Source organism: Mobula birostris, chromosome 8 (assembly GCF_030028105.1).
Source record: "Mobula birostris isolate sMobBir1 chromosome 8, sMobBir1.hap1, whole genome shotgun sequence".
In the NCBI taxonomy this organism is placed as follows: domain Eukaryota; kingdom Metazoa; phylum Chordata; class Chondrichthyes; order Myliobatiformes; family Myliobatidae; genus Mobula; species Mobula birostris.
The window spans coordinates 50,577,257-50,601,139 of record NC_092377.1 but is presented as its reverse complement, the minus strand read 5'-3'; the positions used below and the strand labels follow the sequence as shown (position 1 = coordinate 50,601,139).

The 23,883-nt window shown below is 40.2% G+C and overlaps 1 protein-coding gene across 1 annotated transcript; it reads left to right on the top strand.

The window, feature by feature from the left end:
• Positions 1-4,411: 4,411 nt before the first annotated feature.
• LOC140201309 (uncharacterized) lies at positions 4,412-22,708 on the top strand. The gene is made up of 7 exons (XM_072265179.1): positions 4,412-4,507; positions 5,111-5,195; positions 8,527-8,670; positions 13,482-13,537; positions 13,684-13,758; positions 16,558-16,650; positions 17,806-22,708. The coding sequence occupies exons 1-7, from the start codon at positions 4,472-4,474 to the stop codon at positions 17,854-17,856; spliced, it is 540 nt and encodes a 179-aa protein (XP_072121280.1). The 5' UTR covers positions 4,412-4,471; the 3' UTR covers positions 17,857-22,708.
• The last annotated feature ends 1,175 nt before the right edge of the window (positions 22,709-23,883 follow it).

Below are 23,883 nucleotides of genomic sequence, written 5' to 3'. Positions count from 1 at the left end.
ACATCCTGAATATGTTCCTGGAGAGAGCCTCAAAAGATTAGTATATCATCTAGATACACAGAAACAAATCTCTCGTTTACGAAGGCCTGAAAAACTGCAGGGGTGTTAATCACTCCAAATGGCTTGACGAAATATTCCTAGCGGCCACTAGGGTTGCAAAAGACTGTCTTCCATTTATTACCTTCTCTGATGCATATCAGATTGTAGGCAGCACGCAGATAGAGCATGGTAAAAATGGTGAATTTCTGCAGAAGCTGTAACGCAGATGACATCAGTGGGACAGGCTAATGGTTCTTAATGGTAACCGTTGAGATCTCGATAGTCAACACAGGGTCGAAGGCCACCGCCTTTCTTGGAAACACTGGCTGGTGAGGTGGAAGGGCAAATGAAACCAGTCTCCAGAGCATCCTGGATACATTCATCCATGGCCATTGTTTCTGGGGTAGAGACAGAATAGGATGAACACTAGGGGGAGCAGTTCAATGGCACAGTCATATGGTCTGTGAGGTGGCAACTCAGTAGCTCGACGTTTACTAAATACCCCTTTCAGATCATGATGCCCAGGAGGCAAATGCACAAGGTCTGATGAGCAGTCAAGAGAGTCACAGGGACCCAGCCCTTCAACTGCTGCAGCTGTTTCTTTGTGCACCCTAGTCACTGGAGACGCAGGAGAGGTGCAGGAATTCTGTACGCAGGATTCCAACAAAGAGGTCCAGTGGCCCAGGAGAACTGTGTGCCATGAAGCCGCAGCTGGGGATAGCCAAGAATCAAAGGATCTCGGGAGGCCTTGAGGAGATGCAGAGAAATTGATTCAAGGTGGGTTCTCCCTGTGGTCAAAAGAAGAGGCTTTGTTCCATACTTGATTACTCCAGAGGCAATGGGATTGCTATCTCTAGCTTGAACCTTCCAGGGCAAGGGACAGGCCTGTAGGGGAATGTACACCTTCTGTGCCAATTCGATGTCAAGGAAGTTATCAGCTACACCCGAGTCCACATTGGGGTCATTCCAAGTAGCTGGTAGTAGTAAACAGGAGTGGGGGATCTCAAGTTGGGCTGTTCTGTTCGCTAATGTCCCTAGCGAGCTTTTGGCTTTTACTTCTATCACAGGGCAGGAGACATGGCAGGCTCCACAATAAAGACAACACCCCTTTTTCATGTATCTCTCCCTCTCAGGTGTCAGGTGAGTTCATCCTAGCTGCATCAGTTCATTTTCTGGCTGTTAACTAGAACTGACAGGCTTAGGAGATGGTCATCTCAGTGACCACAGACTTGGAGTTTCTCTCCTCCACTCACAAACACAGTTGTTAATCAAGATGGTCGTGGTTATGATTTCCCCCTGGCTGGACCCCTATTCCCTACTGGTGAGTTCATCCTTCACTTCTTCAGAGAAGGCACGGTGAAAGATGGTGAGGTGTGCTTCTGAATCCCACTTGCTTTCAGAGTCCAGAATTCTACTGCAAATTCTGCAATAGATCAGGCCCCCTGGCACATTTCTAACAGCCACCTTGCCCACTGGGTGGTCAAAAACTTGTTTAAGGGTGTCTGTGAACACCTTCAGATCACTGCAATTTGGAGATTGCTGGGACCATAGAGCAGCTGCCCACTATAGAGTACAGTCTGACAGCAGAGATATAATGTAGGTGAGCTTGAATTTATCAGACTGCAGGTCTGAGGGCTGGAGCTCAAACACAAGGGCATACTGAGTAAGAAAGCCTTTGCAACTACCTAGGTTGCCATAACACTGGGGATCTGGGATCTTGAGTTCTTTGGCTGGCACATTTGCAGGTGGCACTGTCCCAGGAGGCAGAACTAGTGCAGACATGGCGGCGCACCGGGACAAAGAAGGCTTGTGTGTAATGGCTGAAGAGACTCAGCAAGTTACTTAACAGCATCCATAGGTTGCTGAAGTTGTCCTTGACGTGTACCAAGCAAGGCTCCCTGCTCAGCAACACAGAGCTGCTCCAGTCTTAACGTCACAGCTGACTATGTAACTTCTCTCACACAGAATAGTGGTGAACCTAATTGTAAAGAAAGGTCACACAAAATTAGAGGGAAAAAATCCAACAAAGCTTTACTGGATTCCTTAGCAAAGTACAGGCAGAGGGTCCAAAAAACTCAGGCAAAATCAAAATTTAAAAAGAACATTAACTAGAGCTTTAGAAACTAAAGATTCCTAAAAACAAAGGCAACACTTCTCTTATCAAAGATTATTCCAAGAGTAAGCAAAGAAAGAGGGGACAAAGAACTTATGTAGGGCTATAAACACAGTACAAGTGATAACAATTAACTAATAATTAGCCTAAGGCAAGGGGTTGGCTAGCTCATCTCTGCCTCCCTCTGGTGGCCAGTTCAAGGTATAACATTTCCTTACAACAACTTTTCCATATTTCATTTTATTAAACTTTTGAAGTTGTTGAGTTTCTTATGGATAAGCTTGGTGGCTTTGTTTTTTTTCAGTCAATTTTCAATTTGGCAGGTAGAGTTCACTTAACTGATAACTATTTTAACAGCTGACTTGCTTCTGTTTCATCATTTATTACAATTCCAATGCACTATCAGAAGTTGGCACTTTCCAGGTGTATTCATTTATCGGTATTCACATTAACTTTTGCATCCTGGGTTTTTCTATTTCTGATGCATTACCAACTTCCTAGAGTTTAATTACACATTTATCAAGACAGAAGTTCTAGGACCTTATGTACACTTAACACAGTTTTTATCTTTATCAATTATCTATATAGCAAGATATAATAAATAATTCACTACTAATATTACATTTTAATTGTAGCTTTTTACTTCATTATTTCATTCTTGTCTGTTCTACTATCTTCAGATTTCAATAAACCAAAAGTGCAGAAAAATAACTGAGCTTAATATGCCACAGATTCACCAAACTCTGGCTAAAGAAATTCTTCCTCATCTTTGTTCTAAAAGGATGCCCCTCTATTCTGAGGCTGTGTCTTCTGCTTTTAGACTTACCTCCACCATAGGAAACACATCCACTCTACCAAAGCCTTTCAACATTCGATAGGATTCAATGAGGTCACCCCTCATTCTTCTGAATTCCAGTCAGTACGGGACCAGAGCCATCAAGTGCTCTACATGTGACAAGCCTTTCAATCCTGGAATCAGTTTTGTGAACCTCCTTTGAACTTTCTCCAACGTCAGCACATCCTTTCTTAGATAAGGGACACAAAACTGCCCTCAGAACTCCAAATGAGGCCTCACCAGTGCTTTATAAAGCCTCTACATTACATCCTTGCTTTTATATTCTAGTCCTCTTCAAATGAAGTGCCATGCACAAATAGTTAATTTTTCATTAAATACTTCATTCAATGCAAATGTGACCTGGCCTACTGAATACTTCAAACACTTTCTATTTTTAATTTCAGGTTTTCAGTATCCGCAAGTATTGTGATTACTCTGAAAGAGCCTAAATACTTGGCTCTTGAACCAAAGGAGATAACTTTACACAACTTCTCTTGCCCCATCATTGAAATTTTCTCACAACATATGGACTCACTATCTCATGTTCTTGATATTCGTTGCTTATTTATTTATTATTATCTCTTTCTTTTTGTATTTGCACAGTAGCTTATCTTTCACACACGGGTGGTATGCTCGTTTGGTGCGGTCTTTCATTGATTCTATTCTGGTTATTATATTTCTTGAGTATGCCCACAAGAAAATGAATCTCAGTGTCGTATAGTGACATACACTTACTTTAATAATAGACTTACTTTGAACTTTATTAGGATGAAGTTTACATCCATGATACTAAAATTCCAAACTCCTACTGACACCAAAATGCCCAGTGCCTCCTGTTCTACTTCATCATCTCATTTGCTCCTCTCCTGTAATCCCTTACATTCATTTTTGCCTTGCCCTCCCTCGCCGGCACTTTTTAAAATGCATAAACACATAAACCCAATGGAAATGCCCTGGACTTATGAGAAGTTTTCGTCGTGTATTATTTTAACGTCTTTGTACCCTACCACCCAAAGGAAGGTAACTGCTTTAGCATTATTAGAACAATGCTATTCAAACACCAAGAGGGAAGATCAGCCCTTATTCGTCTCCAATTCCCGGGTTTTATTTTTACCATAAATTTGATCTACTATCCAATTATTTAGATACTTTTGGATAAGCAGGTTTTAAACACAGCTCTATTCGGTGCAAAATTCAACTTCCCCTTCCAGCAGAACTCCTCTCCCATCATTAATGCTACTCATCTCTCCTCAAAAGCAATGAAATTAAAGTCCCTGCTGGAGTCACATAATAACAAGCAGCTGACAATTTATTTGAAGAGTAGAAGAACTACATTGTGCCATTAACTTTAATTGCAAATGGTACCTGCATTGAGTTCACTCCGCTTGCTGTGAAGATGTTTTTCAAAGGATTCAATTTGAGGAGCGGGCTCCCCGCCGCTTCCGGGTGATTGACAGGCGGTGCCGCCGCCTAGTGCGCAGTGTATGGTGGATCGGGCGGCTGAAGAGTCGCGGCGGCCGGTAGGAAGGGACGGGGAAAGGGGCAATAACCGGGACGAGGGGGGCAATGTCTAGATGTGCATCAGGAACCGGGCAGGGGCGGGGGACCGTGTTATTCGCTCGGATCCCTTCCTTGTCCAGGCGTCAACACGGTGGGCTCAATCCTGACCCAGCTGTCTGGGTTCAGCGGTAGGCCCGAGACCGAGCCGCGGCCTCTGGTTTGGCCTGGGACGCTAGTCGGGGTGGTGGTCTCATAGCATCTTTCCCGCAAGGTTGAAATGTCTCCCCAGCAGCGTCCAGCTCCAGTTAACCGGTCAGTGACGCTGGGAACTTGCTGTATCAAAGATATCCATTGTAGATAAAGTACACTGAACCCATGTTATAGAAACACATTTCACAGTATACTAAGTATAATCGTAATCATGTTTTAGTATTCTAGCTGCTTCATTCATGTGACCTTGGCCCCGTTAAAGTTATCTATGTAGTCTGTTTCATAAGCTATTTAATAACCGAAATCCGCACAGAATTCTGCTTGCTACAGTTGTAATTGTGCAAGTTGCGCTTAACATTCAAGTTATAAAGTTGCAAGTTATTTGAATTTTTTATGGAATGTAAATTCCGCAGTATGTTATGGAAGATCGAAATGAGAGGGGTAGAAAGATGAGGCAGAACCCAAGCACATCTACAGTGGACCAGAAAAGAGAGACAGGTACTGTTTTATTAAGTTTTATAGTCAATTATGATTATATAAAGAACAATGGAATTATTTGAATCATTTAAGTGTAATTTCATGAAATACCTGGCCCATTTAAGTAAAATGACAATTCACCTACCCTAAATTAAAAAGGAGTTGTGTGTTGCTTGTGGTGTTAATACCTTGAAGCAGAATAACTTAGCTTTGCAGAGTTCCCTCCCATTGGTTCTCAGAAGCCTCCAACAGCTTTTGGAGTTTTACTTACTAAAAACAATAGAAACAGGTATTACAGAACTCAATAATCAGTTCTCCCATTCACCAACAACGTAGCTCAAATAAAAGCAAAAAAAAAGTCTACAGGGGAGGCAGCATTTGTGGAGGGAGTAAAGCTGTTAATATTTCAGGTTGATGAGCTTCCATCTGAAAATGAAATCTGCCAGTTTTTTGCTTTATTTCCTAATATCTCATTTTGTGGATTGTTTTCAATTTGCTTGTGATCTTGTGATACATCTAGAGCATTTTGTCAGCTCAAGTATACTTTGACACATCGTTGATATTTCACATTGACGCTGATGCACAATCTTTATTTCGATCACATCACATAACTTATCCAATAGCTTATTGTATTCTTGTGATGAATATTCACTGTGCAGGGCCAGGGAACCTTTTTTCTCATCCAAGCTCAGCTTTCTAACATTGCAGCTGAAACTTCTAAAGATCAAAGAGTTGTTTTTGAGCAAGCTAAACTTCCAACCAATATTATTTGTTCAGATTCTTGTCATAAACGGGAGCCAGTCTTCAGTTCTTAATGTAAATTGCAAGTAATTATCAGTCTGAAGTTAAAAGGTCAGCTTTGTAAACAAATAGCACTCTCTACAGAGCAGTGGTCCCCAATCACTGGGTCGCGGACCGGTACCGGGCTGCGAGGGAACGATATGATTTGGCGATATGAGTCAGCTGCACCTTTCTTCATTCCCTGTCACGCCCACTGTTGAATTGAACGCACGTGAGGTCATTACGCATACGTCATCCATGTCAGCGCGGGAAGAAGATCAACTCCTCGAGCTTGCAAATGACGGCGGGCTGAAAAGTATGTTTGACATAACATCTCTGCTGGCATTCTGGATCAAAGTCAAGGCTGAATATCCTGAGATAGCCACGAAAGCACTGAAAACGTTGCTTCCATTTCCAACATACCTCTGCAGAGCAGGGTTTTCTGCAATGAAGGCAACGAAAACTAAATTGCAGAATAGACTGGACACAAGGAACCCCCTTCGAGTATTTCTGTCTCCCATCACCCCTCGTTGGGACCGTCTTGTTGCAGGGAAACAAGCCCAGGGCTCCCACTGATTCAGCAATATTGGTGTGTTGCAATGATTTTATATGTTCATACGGGGAAAATATGTGCTGTGTGTTTAATATCCAAACGTTACTTAAAATGTTATGTTGCTATTGACTTATAAGTGACTTATAATTGACTTATCACTATATTCATGCAAGGAAAATATGCGCTGTGTGTTTAATATTAAATTTGTTAGATAAACCCTTTTAGAAACAAAATTGAGTGTATCAGCCACTTATAAGTGACTTATAGTTGACTTATCACCTATACTCCGGTCGTGTGATTAACACCATCCTCCCCCAGGGTTGCCAACTGTCCCGTATTAGCCGGGACATCCCGTTTATTGGGCTAAATTGGTTTGTCCCATACGGGACCGCCCTTGTCCCTTATTGTCCCCGCTAAGGTAGAGCGTTCCTATGAAACCGTTGGTGCCGAAATGGTGTAAGGTGAAGAAGCAATTACCATTAATTTATATAGGAAAAATTTTCGAGGGTTCCCAGACCCGAAAAATAACCTACTAAATCATACCAGGTAACACATAAAACCTAAAATAACACTAACATATAGTAAAAGCAGGAATGATATGATATAAATACACAGCCTATATAAAGCAGAAATAATGTATGTACAGTGTAGTTTCACTGAACAGAATTACAAAAAACGATTTGTAGGAAAAAATGGGCGTATACACGCAAATGCATGCGCACACAGGTGCCCGCGCAAGGCTTTGTGGTCATGGTAGTCTTTCTTGGGGTAAACACAAGTGTCCCGTATTTGACTGCTACCCTTGTCCGTTGGCAACCCAACCCCCCCCCCCCCCCCCCGGGTCGGCTGGTCCGCAAGAATATTGTCAATATTAAACCGGTCCGCAGTGCAAAAAAGGTTGGGGACCTCTGCTATAGAGCACAGACTGCTGGCCCACAACACGTTGCTGATTGCTCAAGTTAGGTTAATTGGCCTGTTTCAAACCAGACAACACAAACTAAGTTATGTCAAGGAAGCTTGTAGACCAGATTGATGCCATCACTTAGCACATCAAATAGCTAATCTATCAATAGTTGGAAAATCTGTGAACACAGATTCAGCATTCACAATATTAATTTTAGGTGTTTGGACACTCTGTCCCCAGATGGATTTGCAGAGGCTTTTAGATGAAAAGTGTGAAAATATGTTTGAAGTCATCCAAGTGGCAAAAAAGCAGTATAAGTGTAAAAGGGTGGTCAGTCTTGTTAGGAATGGTCAAGAAAAATGACAGAAACATGGGGTAAAGTAGAATTCATTCCTCAGACTTCGATTTCTGCTACAGATAACTCATTGGTATGCCTTTTTATCGTATAGGAATTGTACCCGTGTTTTGGAAATCCTTTGTGTTTTAGAAATCATTTGTAGTTTGGAAATATTTTATAAGATAGAAATTCTTTGTGATTTTTAGATGTATTTTAAGCATTTTATCTAAATGTAAATGTGTATTATTAAAAATAGTTGAACTGTGTTTAAACTACTTTGTTAGCTGAAAGTAACTCCTTGGTAGTGAAGAAGCATCCAATCAAATAGTGGGTGTTGGCAGCTAAATGCGCTGTGGAGGATAAACAGGGAAGTGATCTAGCCTTTGACAATTAGGTGACTACAGTAGAACTACCCTTTATTGAGGGTACTCGTAGCTATTTATATCAGATGGGGCTTAAGATCTTTATTTGAGTTCAGAGTTTTTCAGTCAGCAAACCCAATACTATCACATTCTATAATACTGTATGAAGTCTTGCTGTTCTGGATATCTCAGATAATTCATCTCAGTTAGTCAAGTGTTAATGGATGAAGATGGCGGTGTGGTTAGGCAGTAGTATCCAGTCATGAAATTAAATTAAAATATAGGAACACTTAAATCTTAGAAGTTATATTGCTAGTGATTTGAACTATTGAGATGATAATACAAAGAAAGAATGATTAATTCTGTTCATATAATAGCATTTACTGTTTCAAATATGCTGTTTATATTTTATGAAGGAAAAGCTAAAAGAAAAAGAAAACGGAGTAGAAGTAGATCTTCTTCCGTGACTTCAACTTCATCGTCTTCCTCATCATCATCAAATTCATCATCTTCGTCATCCTCATCATCTTCAAGAAGTCAAAGCAGATCGAGCAGTAGAGGTGAATATGCAAAACATCAATAGAAGCTAAAATTTAATAGATGCATCTCCATAGTAGCTTTGAGCTTGGTGATATTCACAACATGCATAACGTGAGTTGCTCATGTCCACAACCCCCAGCCCCTGGCAACTTAACTAACGTTCCCCCTACCCAGTTTGACCAAAGTGTCCCTGACTTGAATTATTAATCCTATTTCTCTTTCCAAAGGTACTGCCTGGCCTGCCAAGTCTTTCTGGTGTTTTATTTTCTTTTACTTCAAATCTGTAGCTGCTCTCCCATTTAAGATCTAGACAGAACATTTAAACCACCTCTGCTGTGTTGGCAATCTCATTTTTCTTTATTTGCTATAATCCCCCAAGATTATTTTGATTTCTGTCCAATTTTCTTTTGGTTATTGAGCATGTTTGCCTTTTGACTTAGAGAATTCCTTAATTTTATAACCCCTTCTCGTTTAAAAAAAATTCTCTTCATCTTGGTTTTAAATGGATGATTCCTTATCTTGAGACTATGCTTCCCTGGTAATATCTTGGTAAACCTCCCCTTTTCTAATGTCTTTGCTCAGAATTGAACATCGTTCCGTAGTTGCTAAATAGTCTGTTGTTTATTTTTTAATTTCTAATTTCTGCTGATAAACCCCAAAAACCAAAACATTGTTTTTACCACATTTAAAAGTATCAGAAATTATTGAAGAGGATTTATGTACAGGGATAATAATGTCACTTTCTTTATCTACAATTCAATATCATATTAAATATCATACAAGATAAGTGTTAAATTAGCTAAACATAAAACTTCAGATGATAGGTTTACGTTTTTTATTCATGTGTACTGATGCAGTGTTACTAAAGCAGCTACAAGTGGATTTATTTTCATTCAGTCAAGTGGACTTTTAAACAGTGGTGGTAGGAGGTGGCACAGTGGGTAGAAGTGTAAATTAAAGGTGAAGAGAATTGGAAAGAGTGAGGTGAAAGGAACAGAGCATATGAAGCTGAGATGGAAGAGAAGATGTCTCGTAAAGTTCAAGTTCAGCTTATTGTCATTCAGCTGTATACATGTATACCACCAAACGAAACAACATTCCTCTGGACCAAGGTGCATAACACATCACGTATAACTCGCACACATAATACAAGAAGTAATATTACCACTAGTAAATTAACAAATATTAAGGTGCATGTTTAATATGTTTAAAAAGGAAGTAGTGTAACGCTGCTGGCACTTTATACTTGATGGGATCTGGGTGTTGGCAAAGAGTTCAGTCGTTTTACAGCCTGGAAAAAGAAGCTGTTTCCCATCCTGACAATTCTTGTTCTAATGCTGTGGTACCTCGTGCCTTATGGTAGAGGTTCAGAAAGATTGTTGGATGGATGGGAGGGATTCACAATGCTAAGAGCCCTGTATATGCAGTCCTGCTGATAAATATCTCTGAAGGGTGGAAAAGGGACCTCGATGATCCTCTCAGCAGTGTTTGCAATCCTTTGTAGGGATTTGCAGTCAGATACCTTACAATTCCCATACCAGACAATGATGCAGCTGGTCAGGGCACTCTCGATGGTGCTCTTGTAAATATTGGTTGAAATGGAAGGGGAGGGTGTGAAAGGAAGACCTCATTCACCTCAATCTCCTCAAAGTGTAAATCCTGCTGTGTTTTCTTGACCAAAGAGGGACCAGGTGAGATTGTGTGTTATGTGCACTCCCAGGAACTTGGTGCTCCTAACTCTCTCCACAGAGGAGTCATGTATATGCACTGAGGAGAGGTTAGCCTGCACCTTCCTAAGATCCACAATCATCTCTTTCGTCCATGTTGAGATTCAAGTTGTTGAGCTCGCACCATCCTACCAGCTGCTCTACCTCCTCTCTGTATGCCATCTTATCATTGTTGATGAGGCCATCCGCCTATGTGTCATTAGTGAACTTGGTGATTCGGTTTGAACTGGATCTAATAGCGCAGTCATGCATCAACAGTTGGCTGAGCGCATAGCCGTAGTGAACACCAGTGCTCAGCGTGATAGACCTAGAGATGTTTCTGCCAACATGGACTGACTGTCGTCTTTCTGTCAAGAAGTCCAGGATTCAGTTTCGAGTAAGGTGTTGAGACCCAACAAAGACAGTTACCCACCAGCTTCTGAGGGAGGATCATAGTAAACACTGAGCTGAAGTCAATAAATAGCACTCTGGCCTATGAGACACCGTTTTCCCAGTGGGACAGGATGGAGTGGAGTGGAGTGCAGAGGCTATGGCATCATCAGTGGACCAATTTGAGTGATAAGCAAGCTGGAAAGGGTCCAATATGACAGATGGGATTTAATGCAATCCATAACCAGTCACTCAAAACACTTCATTATTGTTGAGGTTGGTGGCACTAGACAGTAGTCATTGAGACATGTTGCTGTCACCCCTTGGGCAGTGGGATGATGGTAGCCACCTTGAAGCCTGAGGGGACAGTGGACTAATCCTCAAGGTGTCTGTTAGAACCTGAATTAGTTGGGCTGCACAGTACCTCAGCACCCAACCAGGTATGTTATCAGGCCCTGCAGCTTTATGTGGGTTGACCCTAGCTAGGGTCTTCCTCACATCAGTTGTAACCAGATAGTGTCTGCTCCTCGAGGGGTGGAGGGCTTCCTCGTCGGCACACTATTCCATGCATCAAACCAGGCGTAAAAGACATTTAGTCTATGAGGGAGAGAAGCGTCACTGTTGTTAACACGCAGGATGGACTGCATGCCCTCCAGCATGCCCCTCATGTCTCTGTGTCACCAAAATGGCTGTATATTCTCTGAATAATCCTGTTTGGCCTCCTGATGGCGCAGGAAACACAAAGAGCCATCTTACCCCCCAATCTGAAGGCAGCCTGATCTCTCAGCTGTGTCTGGGCCCCATGGCTTCTGATTTGCTCTCACATAGATGTGAAAATGTATAATTCAAAAGAAAAATGGAAATGATTATGATGTCTCTCATGAGGATTTTTGTGAAACTATTGCATTTAACCTAAAGATTAAACTAGTTTGCACTGAAACTAACAAGTTCATACAGTGGCATACAAAAGTTTGGGCACCCCGGTCAAAATTTCTGTTACTGTGAATAGCTAACCGAGTAAAAGATGAACTGACTTCTAAGAGGCATAAAGTTTAAAGATGACACATTTCTTTAATATTTTAAGCAAGAAAACTTCTTAATTTCCATCTTTTACAGTTTCAAAATAACAAAAAAGGAAAAGGGCCCGAAGTAAAAGTTTGGGCACTCTGCATGGCAGTATTTAGTAACACCCCCTTTGGCAAGTATTACAGCTTGTAAATGCTTTCTATAGCCAGCTAAGAGTCTTTAGATTCTTGTTTGGAAGATTTTCGCCCATTCTTCCTTGCAAAAGGCTTCTAGTTCTGTGAGATTCTTGGCCCTCTTGCATGCACTGCTCTTTTGCGGTCTATCCACAGATTCTCGATGATGTTTAGGTCGGGGGAGTATGAGGGCTATGGCAAAACCTTCAGCTTGCGCCTCTTGAGGTAGTCCATTGTGGATCTTGAAGTGTGCCAAAAAGTTCTATTTTAACTTCATCAGTCCACCGGACTTGATTCCAAAATGCATCAGGTTCGTTTAGATGTTCCTTTGAACCTTTTGAACAGAACTTTTTGGCCCCCAATGAGCAAAGGTATGTTTGGAGAAAAAAGGGTGCAGAATTTCATGAAAAGAACATCCCTCCAACTGTTAAGCACAGGGATGGATCGATCATGCTTTGGGCTTGTGTTGCAGCCAGTGGCATGAGGAACATTTCCTGGTAGAGGGAAGAATGAATTCAATTAAATACCAGCAAATTCTGGTAGCAAACATCACACCGTCTGTATAAAAAAAAAGCCGATGATGAAAAGAGGATAGCTTCTACAACAGGATAATGATCCTAAACACACCTCAAAATCCACAATGGACTACCTCAGGAGGCGCAAGCTGAAGGTTTTGCCATGGCCCTCACAGTCCCCTGACCTAAACCTCATCGAGAATCTGTGGATAGACCTCAAAAGAGCAGTGCATGCAAGACAGCCAAGAATCTCATAGAACTAGAAGCCTTTTGCAAGGAAGAATGGGCGAAAATCCCCCAAACAAGAATTGAAAGACTCTTAACTGGCTACAAAAAGCGTTTACCAGCTGTGATACTTGCCAAAGGGGGTGTTACTAAATAATACCCAAACTTTTGCTTCGGGCCTTTTTCCTTTTTTGTTATTTTGAAACTCTAAAAGATGAAAATTAAAAAGTTTTCTTGCTTAAAATATTAAAGAAATGTGACATCTTTAACTTTATGCCTTTTGGAAATCAGTTCAACTTTTACTTGCTTAGCTATTCACAATAACAGAAATTTTGACCAGAGGTGCCCAAACTTTTGCATACCACTGTAAATCCAACCTACCTCCCAGAATGTGCATTTTGTACTATACCTGAGGCTTTGCTTATTAATGTACTTTCATAAAATTTACAATACGTAACCACGGATCTCTGAATATGATTTAACAAAACTACACAATTGTCCACACTTCTGCATGCTTTTTTTGCAAAAAATTTCTGTGAAGCATTTGATCAGAAATCAAAATGCTTAAGCATTTAATTATTATTGTCGATAACTATGTCAATATTCTCTCCGGAAGATTTGTTTGGTATGTTGCTTTAAAAAAATGGGAAGTTAATAGAATTTGATAAATCCTATTTGGAAACGGAGAAAACACATGTTATTTCAAGCAGTTTTCTTCTAAGAGGGTGGTATGTTTAAATATTGAGCAGAATTTACCACACATTACTCGTGTCTGATCCTGTAACTGCTTTGACAGAATCCCAGAAAAAGTCAAAAATTAAAAAAAGGAAGAAAGAAAAACAACACAAAAAGGTGAAGATTTTTATTTTTCATTTGAAGTAAGATATAAGAAAATGATATAAGGAAAATACAGTATTTTGAATCATAACTGCTCTTAGTCTATTATTGAACCCATTAAAAAGTTCTTGCAGTGTTATTTATAATTTGCTTCTTTTTAGCGAGGCAAAAAGGAAAAAAAGAAAAAGCAAAAGAAGAAAAAGAATACATGTTCAGGGCCTGTCCAGATTTCTAAGGTAATTCAACACTCTGTTGGTAATTCTAAAACATTTTGAATGAAGCCACTACAGACAATTCTCTTCCTTAAAACAGAATGTTGGTAAGGTGTAAAATTTAAATACAATTCCCAGTAACTACTTCACATATTAAAGCTGTTAATAACCTTAAGTACAACAATGATTTAAAGAAAGTGCTACGGTATCTGAAGTTGTTCAGTGTTGATATGTCGGATGCCATGGATGTAACCAGCAGTGTAGAAAAATTTCTAACATTATATTTGTAAATCATGATGGTAAACATTATCCCAGCAAAGGGACGTGCTCTTGAATTTCAGATTACTGTATACCATTCTGTAACCTTTTCTGGTTCATAAAGAAATATTGTTTGTTTGTTCAAATAGTACTTGTGGTACTTAAGATGTAAGTAACATTGATTCAGATTTACAGTGACAAAATAGAATTTGTACTGGATGATACTGAGGTTTCTGCTGAATATACTGTGTTTCTACCCTTTGCCACTGTAAACAAATTAATTTAATTTCATTCACTAATGTATAACAATGCTAAGGAAGCATCGTCTTAAAAAAAAGAACCATGTTGAAGTTAGGAATTTGTACTACTTGCAAAGGAAGTTAGAAATGTCTTGGAGCTCTCTTCCATAAATGACATTTGATGTTAGGCTAATTAATTTATGATTTATAATTAAAATTCTGGAAAAAAAATCTCAAGTGATGAGTATGTCAGCTTGCATTACAGATCAGTTATGATTTCATTGAGTAATGGAACAGGCTTAAAGGACTAAATAATACTTCCCTGTTCCTAAGTTTCAAATCCACCTTGGAGAACATTGCATGTGGGGAAAAAAAAACAGAACATTTTAAAGAGGCTGAGGGGTTAGACCTACAGTTTCCATTTTGATATGTTAAATTAGAGCAGAATTTGCACTGTAAATGATAGAGTCCTGGAAAAGGTTGCAACAGAGGGACCAAAAGGTATGGGTCTACCAGCCACAAAAAAAAAACTTTACCTTGGTTTCCTGCCACTGAGCCACTTTTGCATTCAGTGTGTCACTCTTCCTTGGATCCCAGCAGTTGTCACCATTTTGACCATCCTGTCATGTGAGATCTTGTCAAATGTTTTGCTGAAATCCACATTGACTACAGCAGCCAGACAGCCCTCTTTGTCCCCCTCAAAGAACTGAATCAAATGGTTAGGCACGACTGTCTCTTAACATCTTCATACTGACTATCGATGACTAATCTGTGCCTATTTAGAGGCATCAAATTGTGAAAATTTGCTAGAAGATAGAACCATGCGTGATAAGAACCAATCCTTCAACTCATAATATCTGTGTGAGAAATAATGCCAAATTAAAGTAACTCTCTTCTGCCTACACATAATCCATGTTTTAATGATCTCTAATAGGTCACTGTCATATCTGCTTTCACCACTACCCTTGTCAACCCGTTCCAGACACCCACTCTCATTTTTAAATGCATGTCCTGTAGTACCTGACATTTTTACCCCGCACGACACCCCCCCCCCCCACCCCAGAGATGCTATTTCAGAGGTGGGAAATAAATTCTGGGCTTATCAGTGTGCCTGTAATTGAATTAAAGGTTCATACTTTAAGGCAAGCCAGGAATATGATTGGTAGATCAGTCATGAAGTAGAGGTAGATTAGTTGTGAAGTGCCTGATAGAAATTGAGAAAACTGCAGATGCTGGAAATCTAAAACAAAAATATAGGCTGCTGTGTCCTGATGAAGGGTCTTGGTGCAAACGTCGGCTGCATACTCTGCTCCATAGATGCTGCCTGGTCTGCTGAGTTCCTCCAGCATCTTGTGTGTGTTGCATGCAGACTGCTGGGAATGCTCAACAGGTCAGGCAGCACCTCATGGAAAGAAAAAGAGTTATCATTTCAGGTTGACAGCCCTTTGCTGGAACTGGAAAGGCAGGAAAGAAGTTTATTAAGCTGCAGGGAGGATGGACTCCTCTGATAGGGTAGAACTGGTCTGATCACAGGGATAAACAAGGTTATTAGGGCAATGAGTGAAAGGAAGCAGTTAGAGAGTGGAAACGCAGACAAAAGAAGGTAGGAGATGTGAAGGAGCCGCGCCAGGCAGCACAAGCTGGGCAAGTGCTTCACTTCCAGAGAAAAAGAAAACCAAAATGAACAAGCTGAGGCATCATCACAGACGGTTAACTGATCCAGAGAGTGAAATTGTATTTCTTAAAGTTATTGAATTCTTTATTGAGTCTGAAAGCCTGCAACATGCCCAATTGAACAATAATGTGCCGTTCCTCCAGTTCATATTGGACTTCATTGTAACAGTGCAGGAGGCCACAGACCAATAGCCCTGAGTGCAATGGAAGTGAAGTGCCAACAGGAAGTTCGGTGTAGTCCCGCAGACCAAGTTCAGGTGTTACACAAAGCAGACACCCAATTCATGTTTGGGTTCTGCACTGTAGAGAATACCACTTTATGAATACTGAAGGGAGGAAAGTGGAGTGAGAAGTACAAGTGTATCTGGAAAGACTGACTGGTTGGTGGGAAGGGAAGAGGTGAAATGACAAATGATACAAGCCTGCAGTGACAAGGGAACATGCCGAAGGAGTGAACTGGTTGGTGGGAACAGAAGAGAGGTCCAAGGAGGAATTATGAAATCAAATTCATGAAAATTTGTAGCTATTTTAGAAATTCAAAAGTAAGAATTCCATCAAATTGCAGATCCTTCTATGAACACAGGAGGGCAATCTGTGCATTGTTGTTTTTCAGCCTACAGCTTTGTGGTTATAAATATTGTTCTCATTACAGTTTCTGAAAGACCGAGACAAAAGTGATAAATATAGCATGATTACAGGAAAGAAGATAAAAATGAAAGTTAAGAAGACCAGAGGTGATAAAGAGGTATGTTACCTTGTTTTACCCTTTAAATTGGAGTAATTTGAAAGAACACTGTCTGTGAAGCACTGTACTGCACCTTATCTGATGTGTGTCTATATTTTTAAATCTCACTGCCGGGAATTCCAACTGGTCTCAGTTGTTTTCCACAGTCATCAGACAGATCTGTTGAAGCCACCCATTTGAACCTGTTTTTCTTTAAATTTTTGGTATTCCTGACTATAGTTTCTGTCTCCAATACGAGCTGTTGTTAAGTTTTGAACATATTCTTTTGAGCAATTGCTACTCTTCTGTGAAACTATGTTGCCATTTACAGATTTTCAGTGGTTTAAGGCTTGAGATGGCCCTGGTAAGACACAGCAGTACTTTACTGGCAACAAACAGATCTAACTACTCTATTAATCACACTTTTTCTGGACGATGGTCACTGCAGTCAATAGTCTGTAATTTCCCTTTTGGAGTTGTGCTTTTGAACCACCTGAACGAACTGGCACTTTTGCAATGTTCTGGGGGGATTCAGTGAACTGGAGTCTTGAAGGTGCATTACGGTTGTGGCGACGTGGCGGGTACGGGCCGAATCAAGGCAGCAGAACCCAAGAGCGAGGAACAAGCTAAGGTTTGGCCATTACTAGAGCAGGCTTGGGGCCAGATCAAAGTGGCAAGGCCCAGGCCTGAGAGCGAAGATGCTTGGCTGTTTTAAGTGCTGTGCCAGATTGAAAAGGTTGAGTGTTGGGGACAGAGGTGAGGGACGGCTGCTCCATGAGGTTTACTCACTCTGTCCTAATCTGAGGCTGTGGCCTGCAACTAACGGGCTCCTGAACCGGCTGCAGTGATGAACTGGTTTCGTGGCTGTGAACTGACTTTCATGAATTTTAGTTCTGAATGTTATTTGTTTGCCTTTTATTGTTTGCATGACTTGTTTTTTTTTCTCTGCACATTAGGTTTTTGACTGTTTTTTAATGGGTTCTCTTGGGTTTCTTTGTCTTTGTGGCTGCCTGCAAGAAGACAAATTTCAAGATTGTCAACTTTGATAATGTACTTTGAGCTTTGAACTTTTTGAAATTCTCCAACTAAAGTCAACTATGAAATTATTACTTATTTCTCTAAACAGATCCATTTAATCTATTAGGACAGATAAACTTTTTTTTTTCCTTTCCACAGCGAGACCGAAATCGAGCTGAACTCCTTCAGTTCCTGAACTCCGCTATGTAGAGAAGAGGTGCATCAGAGGGATTTCTAAACCATGAAATGAAGGCTCTGTAAACAGCATGGACTTTGATACAGAAGGCCAATGTGTGCTTGCACAGCTCAGGGAAAACCCCTTCATAAGTGAATGGAGGAGACTTTTATATTCCAGTGATAAAGGTTGAAATCTGACTGTATGATTTTGAAACAATTAACATAAAACAATCTAACCAAGACTAAATATCCTGAAGGATACCATCATTCTATTACCAAAGTAGCCATTTGGAAAAAAAGTTCTTAAGAAAGCTCACGTTGTTTCATTGCTTAGAAAATTGCCTAGTTGGGAAGAATTGACTCTTCAGAATTTTATTCAGGCAATGTTTACAAAATTATATACATTCCAAGTTTCTGAAAAAAAAAATACAAGGCACATTAATAAAACGTCAATGATAGGCATTGGATATTACTTTTTTAAATGTCTTCTGTCTCAGGAGATTAAAATTTTGGATTGAACTGTTTTGGTGAACCCCTAATAATTGAATGCTTGCATACAGTTTAAAATTGGAAATGGTCAGCATTAATTTAGCAGAGGTTAACAAAATGAATGCATCACGTCACCCTATTTACAAAAATGAGTGTTTTCCAAATGGACAAAAACACACTGCGCTTGAACCCCATGAAAGGCTTGTCTTAGGTAAAATATATTTTTATCATTTGAGAAGTAGTGAAAAAGAATAGTAAGAAATTAACTGCATATTGTGATAAAAGAAAAAAATAGTATAAAAAGCTGTGGATGAAATATAGAAAATTCATCCCTTCAGGCACATGCATTTCTCATTGTGCATGGTAGGTTGTGTCTAACCAATGCTGTAGAGTTTTCAAGGAGTTTACCAGGAAAGGCAGTGGATGTTATCAACATGGGCTTTACCATGGCTTTTGACAAGTCCCACATTGATCAACAAGGTTTAGTTATTCGTCATTCAGGATGAGGTGAAAGCCAGAGGGTGGTAGTAGATAGTTGCCTCTCTGATTGGAAGCCTGGGATTAGTGGGATGCCACAGAGATTGGAGCTGGGTCAGTTGTTTTGTTATATGTATCAGTCTGGATGATAATGTGGTAAACTGGACCAGCAAATTTGCAGATGACACCAAGATTAATTGCACAGTGGACAATGAGAAAAGCTATTAAAGCTTGCAGCAGGTATGGAGCACTATAGTTCAGGTGCAGGTGGATGGAACTACTCAGAGTAATAGTTCTGCATGGTCTAGATGGGCCAAAGGGCCTGTTTTTATGCAGTAGTGTACTATGACTCCTATGTTGTTTTATACAAGTACTGTCAGAAATATTCTTGATTATCAATTGAAATCAGAGTAGGTTTAATATCACAGGCATATGTCATGAAATTTGTTATCTTAGTGGCAGCAGTACAATGCAATTCGTGGTAAATGTAGAGAAAAAAATAAATTTAATAATAAATATAATATATATCAGTTAAAAATAGTAGTGCAAAAACAAAGATAATCAAATAAGGTGAGGTGGTGTTCAAGGGTTCAATGTCCATTTAGGAATTGGATGGCAAAGGGGAAGAAGCTGTTCCTGAATCACTGAGTGTGTACCTTCATGCTTCTGAACCTTCTTCCTGATTATAACAATGAGAAAAGGGGATGTCCTGGGTGATGGGGGTCCTTAATAATGGATGTTGCCTTTCTGAGCCACCAATCTTTGAAGATTTCTTGGAATTGAACTTCAAACTCTGCCCAGTGTCATGCTAACTGCTACCCAGCCTGGTGCCCAGTTAGTATGTAGGCCTAGGAGACAGTGTTCTTTGGCGGGGTTAACTTGGTCATAGAAGACTTTGAATGTTTTGTTATCTCTATTGCAGCATACCCCGGCAGACATTTCATGTTCTTTACTCTTTAGACTTGATATTAACCAAAACACCTTCACCAAACCATCTTTGTCCGCTTCCCTTGTGCTTTTTCAACTTTTCAATATGTCCATAGCCTTATCCCGACCTACTTTTGTAATTTCTTTGAGCCTTCAACCCCTCTTAGCTATGTATCATCCTACATTTCTGACTTCTTGGGCATCACTCCACATTCAGGCTGTTTCTAACTCTTGAATTCCCTCTCTGGACTTCCCACTTTTTTTCTCCCCATCTCCGAGGCCTTAAGAAACCTTGTTGACAAAGCTTGTGGGTTTTTTTTTTACCATAATATCTATTATATATTGACGTGGGTTTGAAATAATTTGGCAGGAGGATGGAAACTGGAGTGACAGGACTAAGGATGGGGCGGTTGGTATACAATTTGATGCATTGTGTAGAGAGATTTTGAGGAGGAACAGGCAGATAATAAGGCAAAATTGCAGTCAGTGCGATGAGGTGCAGTTTAATGGGGGCAAAATCAAAAATGGTGATGAATACAGGACTGAAGGTACTATATTTGAATTGCTCGCAGTATACAGAATAAGGTAGGTGATCTTGCAGCACAGTTAGAGATTGGCAGGTATGGTGTCGTGGGCATCACTGAGTCGTGGCTGAAAGACGATCAGAGTTTAAAATCCAAGGATACACATTGTTTTGGTAGAGTTAAACTGCAAGGGTAACACAACCCTGATGGGGGTTATTTACAGGCCTCTGAACAGTAGCCAGGATGTGGGATATGAGTTAAAACAGAAGGTAGAAAAGGCATGTGATAAGAGCAATGTTATGGTAGTCATGGGGGATTTCGATATGCAGGTAGTTTGGGAAAATGAGGTTGGTGCTGGATCCCAAGAGAGGAAATTTGCAGAGTGCCTACGAAATGGCTCTTTAGAGCAGCTTGTGGTTGAGCCCATTAGGGGAAAGGCAGTTCTGGATGGGGTGTTGTGTAATGAACTGGAATTGATTAGAGAGCTTAAGGTAAAGGTAGCCTGAAGAGACAGTGATCATAAAATGGGAGAATTCACCCTGGAGTTTGAGAGGGAGAAATAGTCACGTCTATCAGTATTACAGTAGAGTAAAGGAAATTACAGAGACACGAGAGGAGTTGGCCAAAGATGATTGGAAGGGGACACTAGCAGGGAAGATGTCAGAACAGCAAAGGTTGGAGATTCTGGGGGAAATTTGAAAAAATAGATCCCGAAGATGAAGGAATATTCTAAACAGAGGGTGACACTGACAATGGAAGTCAAAGCTAACATGAAACAAAAGAGGAGACATAAAATAGAGCAAAAATTTGTGAGTAGTTAGAAATTTGGGAAGCTTTTAAGAACCAGCGGAAGGCAACTAAAAAAAAGCTGTACAGAGAGAAAAAATAAAATGTGAAGCTGAGTTAGCCAATAATATAAAAGAATGCCAAAAGATTTTTCTGATATTTAGAGAGTAAATTAGAGGTGAGAGTGGGTATCAGACTGCTGGGAAATGATGCTGAATAGGTAGTATTGGGGGACAAAAAAATGGCCAACAAACTTAAGTATTTTGCCTGTCTTCACAGTGGAAGACACTAGCTGTATGCCAGAAATTCAAGAATGCCAGGGGGCAGAGGTGAGTTACTATTACTACGAGAATGGTATTTGGGAAGCCGAAAGGTCTGAAGGTAGATAAGTCAAATTGGACAACACCCCAAGGTTCTGAAAGAGGTAGCTGAAGAGATTGTGGAGACATTAGTAATGATCTTTCAAGAATCTCTAGATGCTGGAATAGTTCCAGATGACTGGGAAATTGCAAATGCCACTTTATTCTTTCAGAAAGGATGAGGGGAAAAGACTGGAAATTACAGGCTGGTTATCCTGACTTTAGTGGTTGGGAAGATGTTCGATTCTATTATTAAGGATGAGGTTTCAGGGTACTTGGGGGGGGGGGGTGGGCGGGGGACATGATAAGGTAGACCAAAGTCTGTAAGGGAAAACGTTGCCTGAGGAAGTAACTGGCAGGATAGACAAAGGAGAGTCAGTGGATGGTCCTTACTTGGATTTTCAGAAGGCCTTTGAGAAGATGTTGTACATGAGGCTGCTAACAAGATACAGGAAAGACTTTAGAAGAATGAGGGGGAATGTCAGTGAATCCTATTGAATATTAAAAGGCATAGGTACAGTGGATGTGGAGACGGTATTTCCTGTAGTGGGTGAGTCTAGTACGAGAGGGCACAGTGTCGGAATAGAGGGACTTTCTTGGGGAGAAGGCAAGAGAATGGGGTTGACAGGGTTAATAAATCAGCCGTGATGGGATGGTGGGGCAAACGGAATGGGCAAAGTGGCCCAATTCTGCTCTTGTCTTATCTCCTTATTTAATCATATTTATTTTTGTTTGTGATGTGCCTTGGGATATTTTGCTGTTTTAAAATTGTTTTTCATGTTTTGAGGATGGCAGTCTGCACTGTTTGATAGCGTTCTGTGAAAGATAAAACTTGGCCACATTTCACCTGCAGTTGCAACTATTTTTGTAAGATAATAATTGAAGCTTACAAACATTGAATGATGGTGCAATGTTTAGGTTTTTCTCAAGGGCCTAATTAGAGCTTGTGCATTTTGTTTTTTGATGGACCTAAAGTCTTGTTCAAGAAAATGTTGATCACTGATGACTTGGTGCATTTATAGCACCAAAGTTTCCTGTAATTGAAAATTAATTTACTCTGGATATACAGTAGGTGTATGAACGTAAATGCTTATGAGTCATCACTCAGTGTTTTTATGCTAGATAACTTGAGTACAACACAATAGATGTACGGTAGCATATTTATTGTGATAGCAATGAAATGAAACAAATAATTGACTCGCTGGTGTATACAAATCAGAAGGGAGGCTTTTTTCTTGGCATTAGTACCACAATAAGTACAGAAAATCAAAATGGCAGATACTGAAAGCCTAAAATAAAAACACTGTTTGAAATTCTCAACCACTCAAGCTGCATCTGTATCTCTTGCTCGTGAAGAAGTATATCGTCGCAGGAGTGACTATGCCATAGAAACGCCCAAGTAAAGTGTTTTACAGTGTAAATTTAATTATCTAGATTTTGCAGCAGGAGTGAGCGCTGTCTGGCCAGCAATCACTTGTAAAATGTTTGGAAAATTACATTTAGTCATCTCACTGGAAACTTGAGAAAATCACAGAGAACATCCTGCACAGCAAAAAGGGGCTCCATGCTAGAGTGGGGTCATGCAAGGTGCCAAATCTAGCCCCATGCACAAAAAGTGCACCTGCTCACCCTCACATCACTGACAGATAGAAGTTTCATTAAATCAGGGTTTTAGAAACTAGCAGAACACACCTTAAAGGTGTTCATAAACTTTAAGATCATAAATGAATTTGAAAAAAAATAAAACACAAGGCTTTAAAATGGTCTAAAATAATTTGTTAAATGTTTCTAAACATTTAGAATAAATATAATGTTTCAACTATGATTTTTTTTAATTACCCATGACTGTTTCAGCTGCTTTATGCCATTTAAACCAAGAATCCCAAGAATTAACAAAAACCTGTACCTTGCAGAGAATTCTTCAAGGGTGAAGTACCAGTGTAGAGTATTTACAGCAGATTTTCACTTGTATGAACTCCAGAGTCAGAATAATTGCTACCCATGCACTCCATTTGCAAATACCTGCACAGAAGTCCTTAAGTTGCTGTCAGGTACAAAGGCCGGTACAGTATCAGCATTTCCACATAAAATCTATGCCAGTATCTAGTGTAACCCTCTCACTGGGTTCGTATGCAAACTTAGCTCATTAGCTGGCTCCATGAACAGCCGTGTGACTTTTCACAAACAATATATGTCCAGGGTCAGTATGATTTGGGGTTCAACCAAGCCGGAATGTTGTGATGTTCTGATTAAAGAAACCTCAATCTGAGCAAATGCTGTGTAAATACTGCCCATACACATTTGTCGGTCCCTTGACCTTTTCGTCCTTCTGCCAATTCAAGTCAAACTTTCCTGTTCTATTTTAACAACAGTTTTCCTCTTCCTCTATCCCCCACTACCTTAACAATAATTCTTTGTAATACACCTCAAACTTCTCCCCTCCTCTGTATTTTTCATCCAAGAAGTGCCATTTCATTCAGCGTCAAATTTCTTCTACA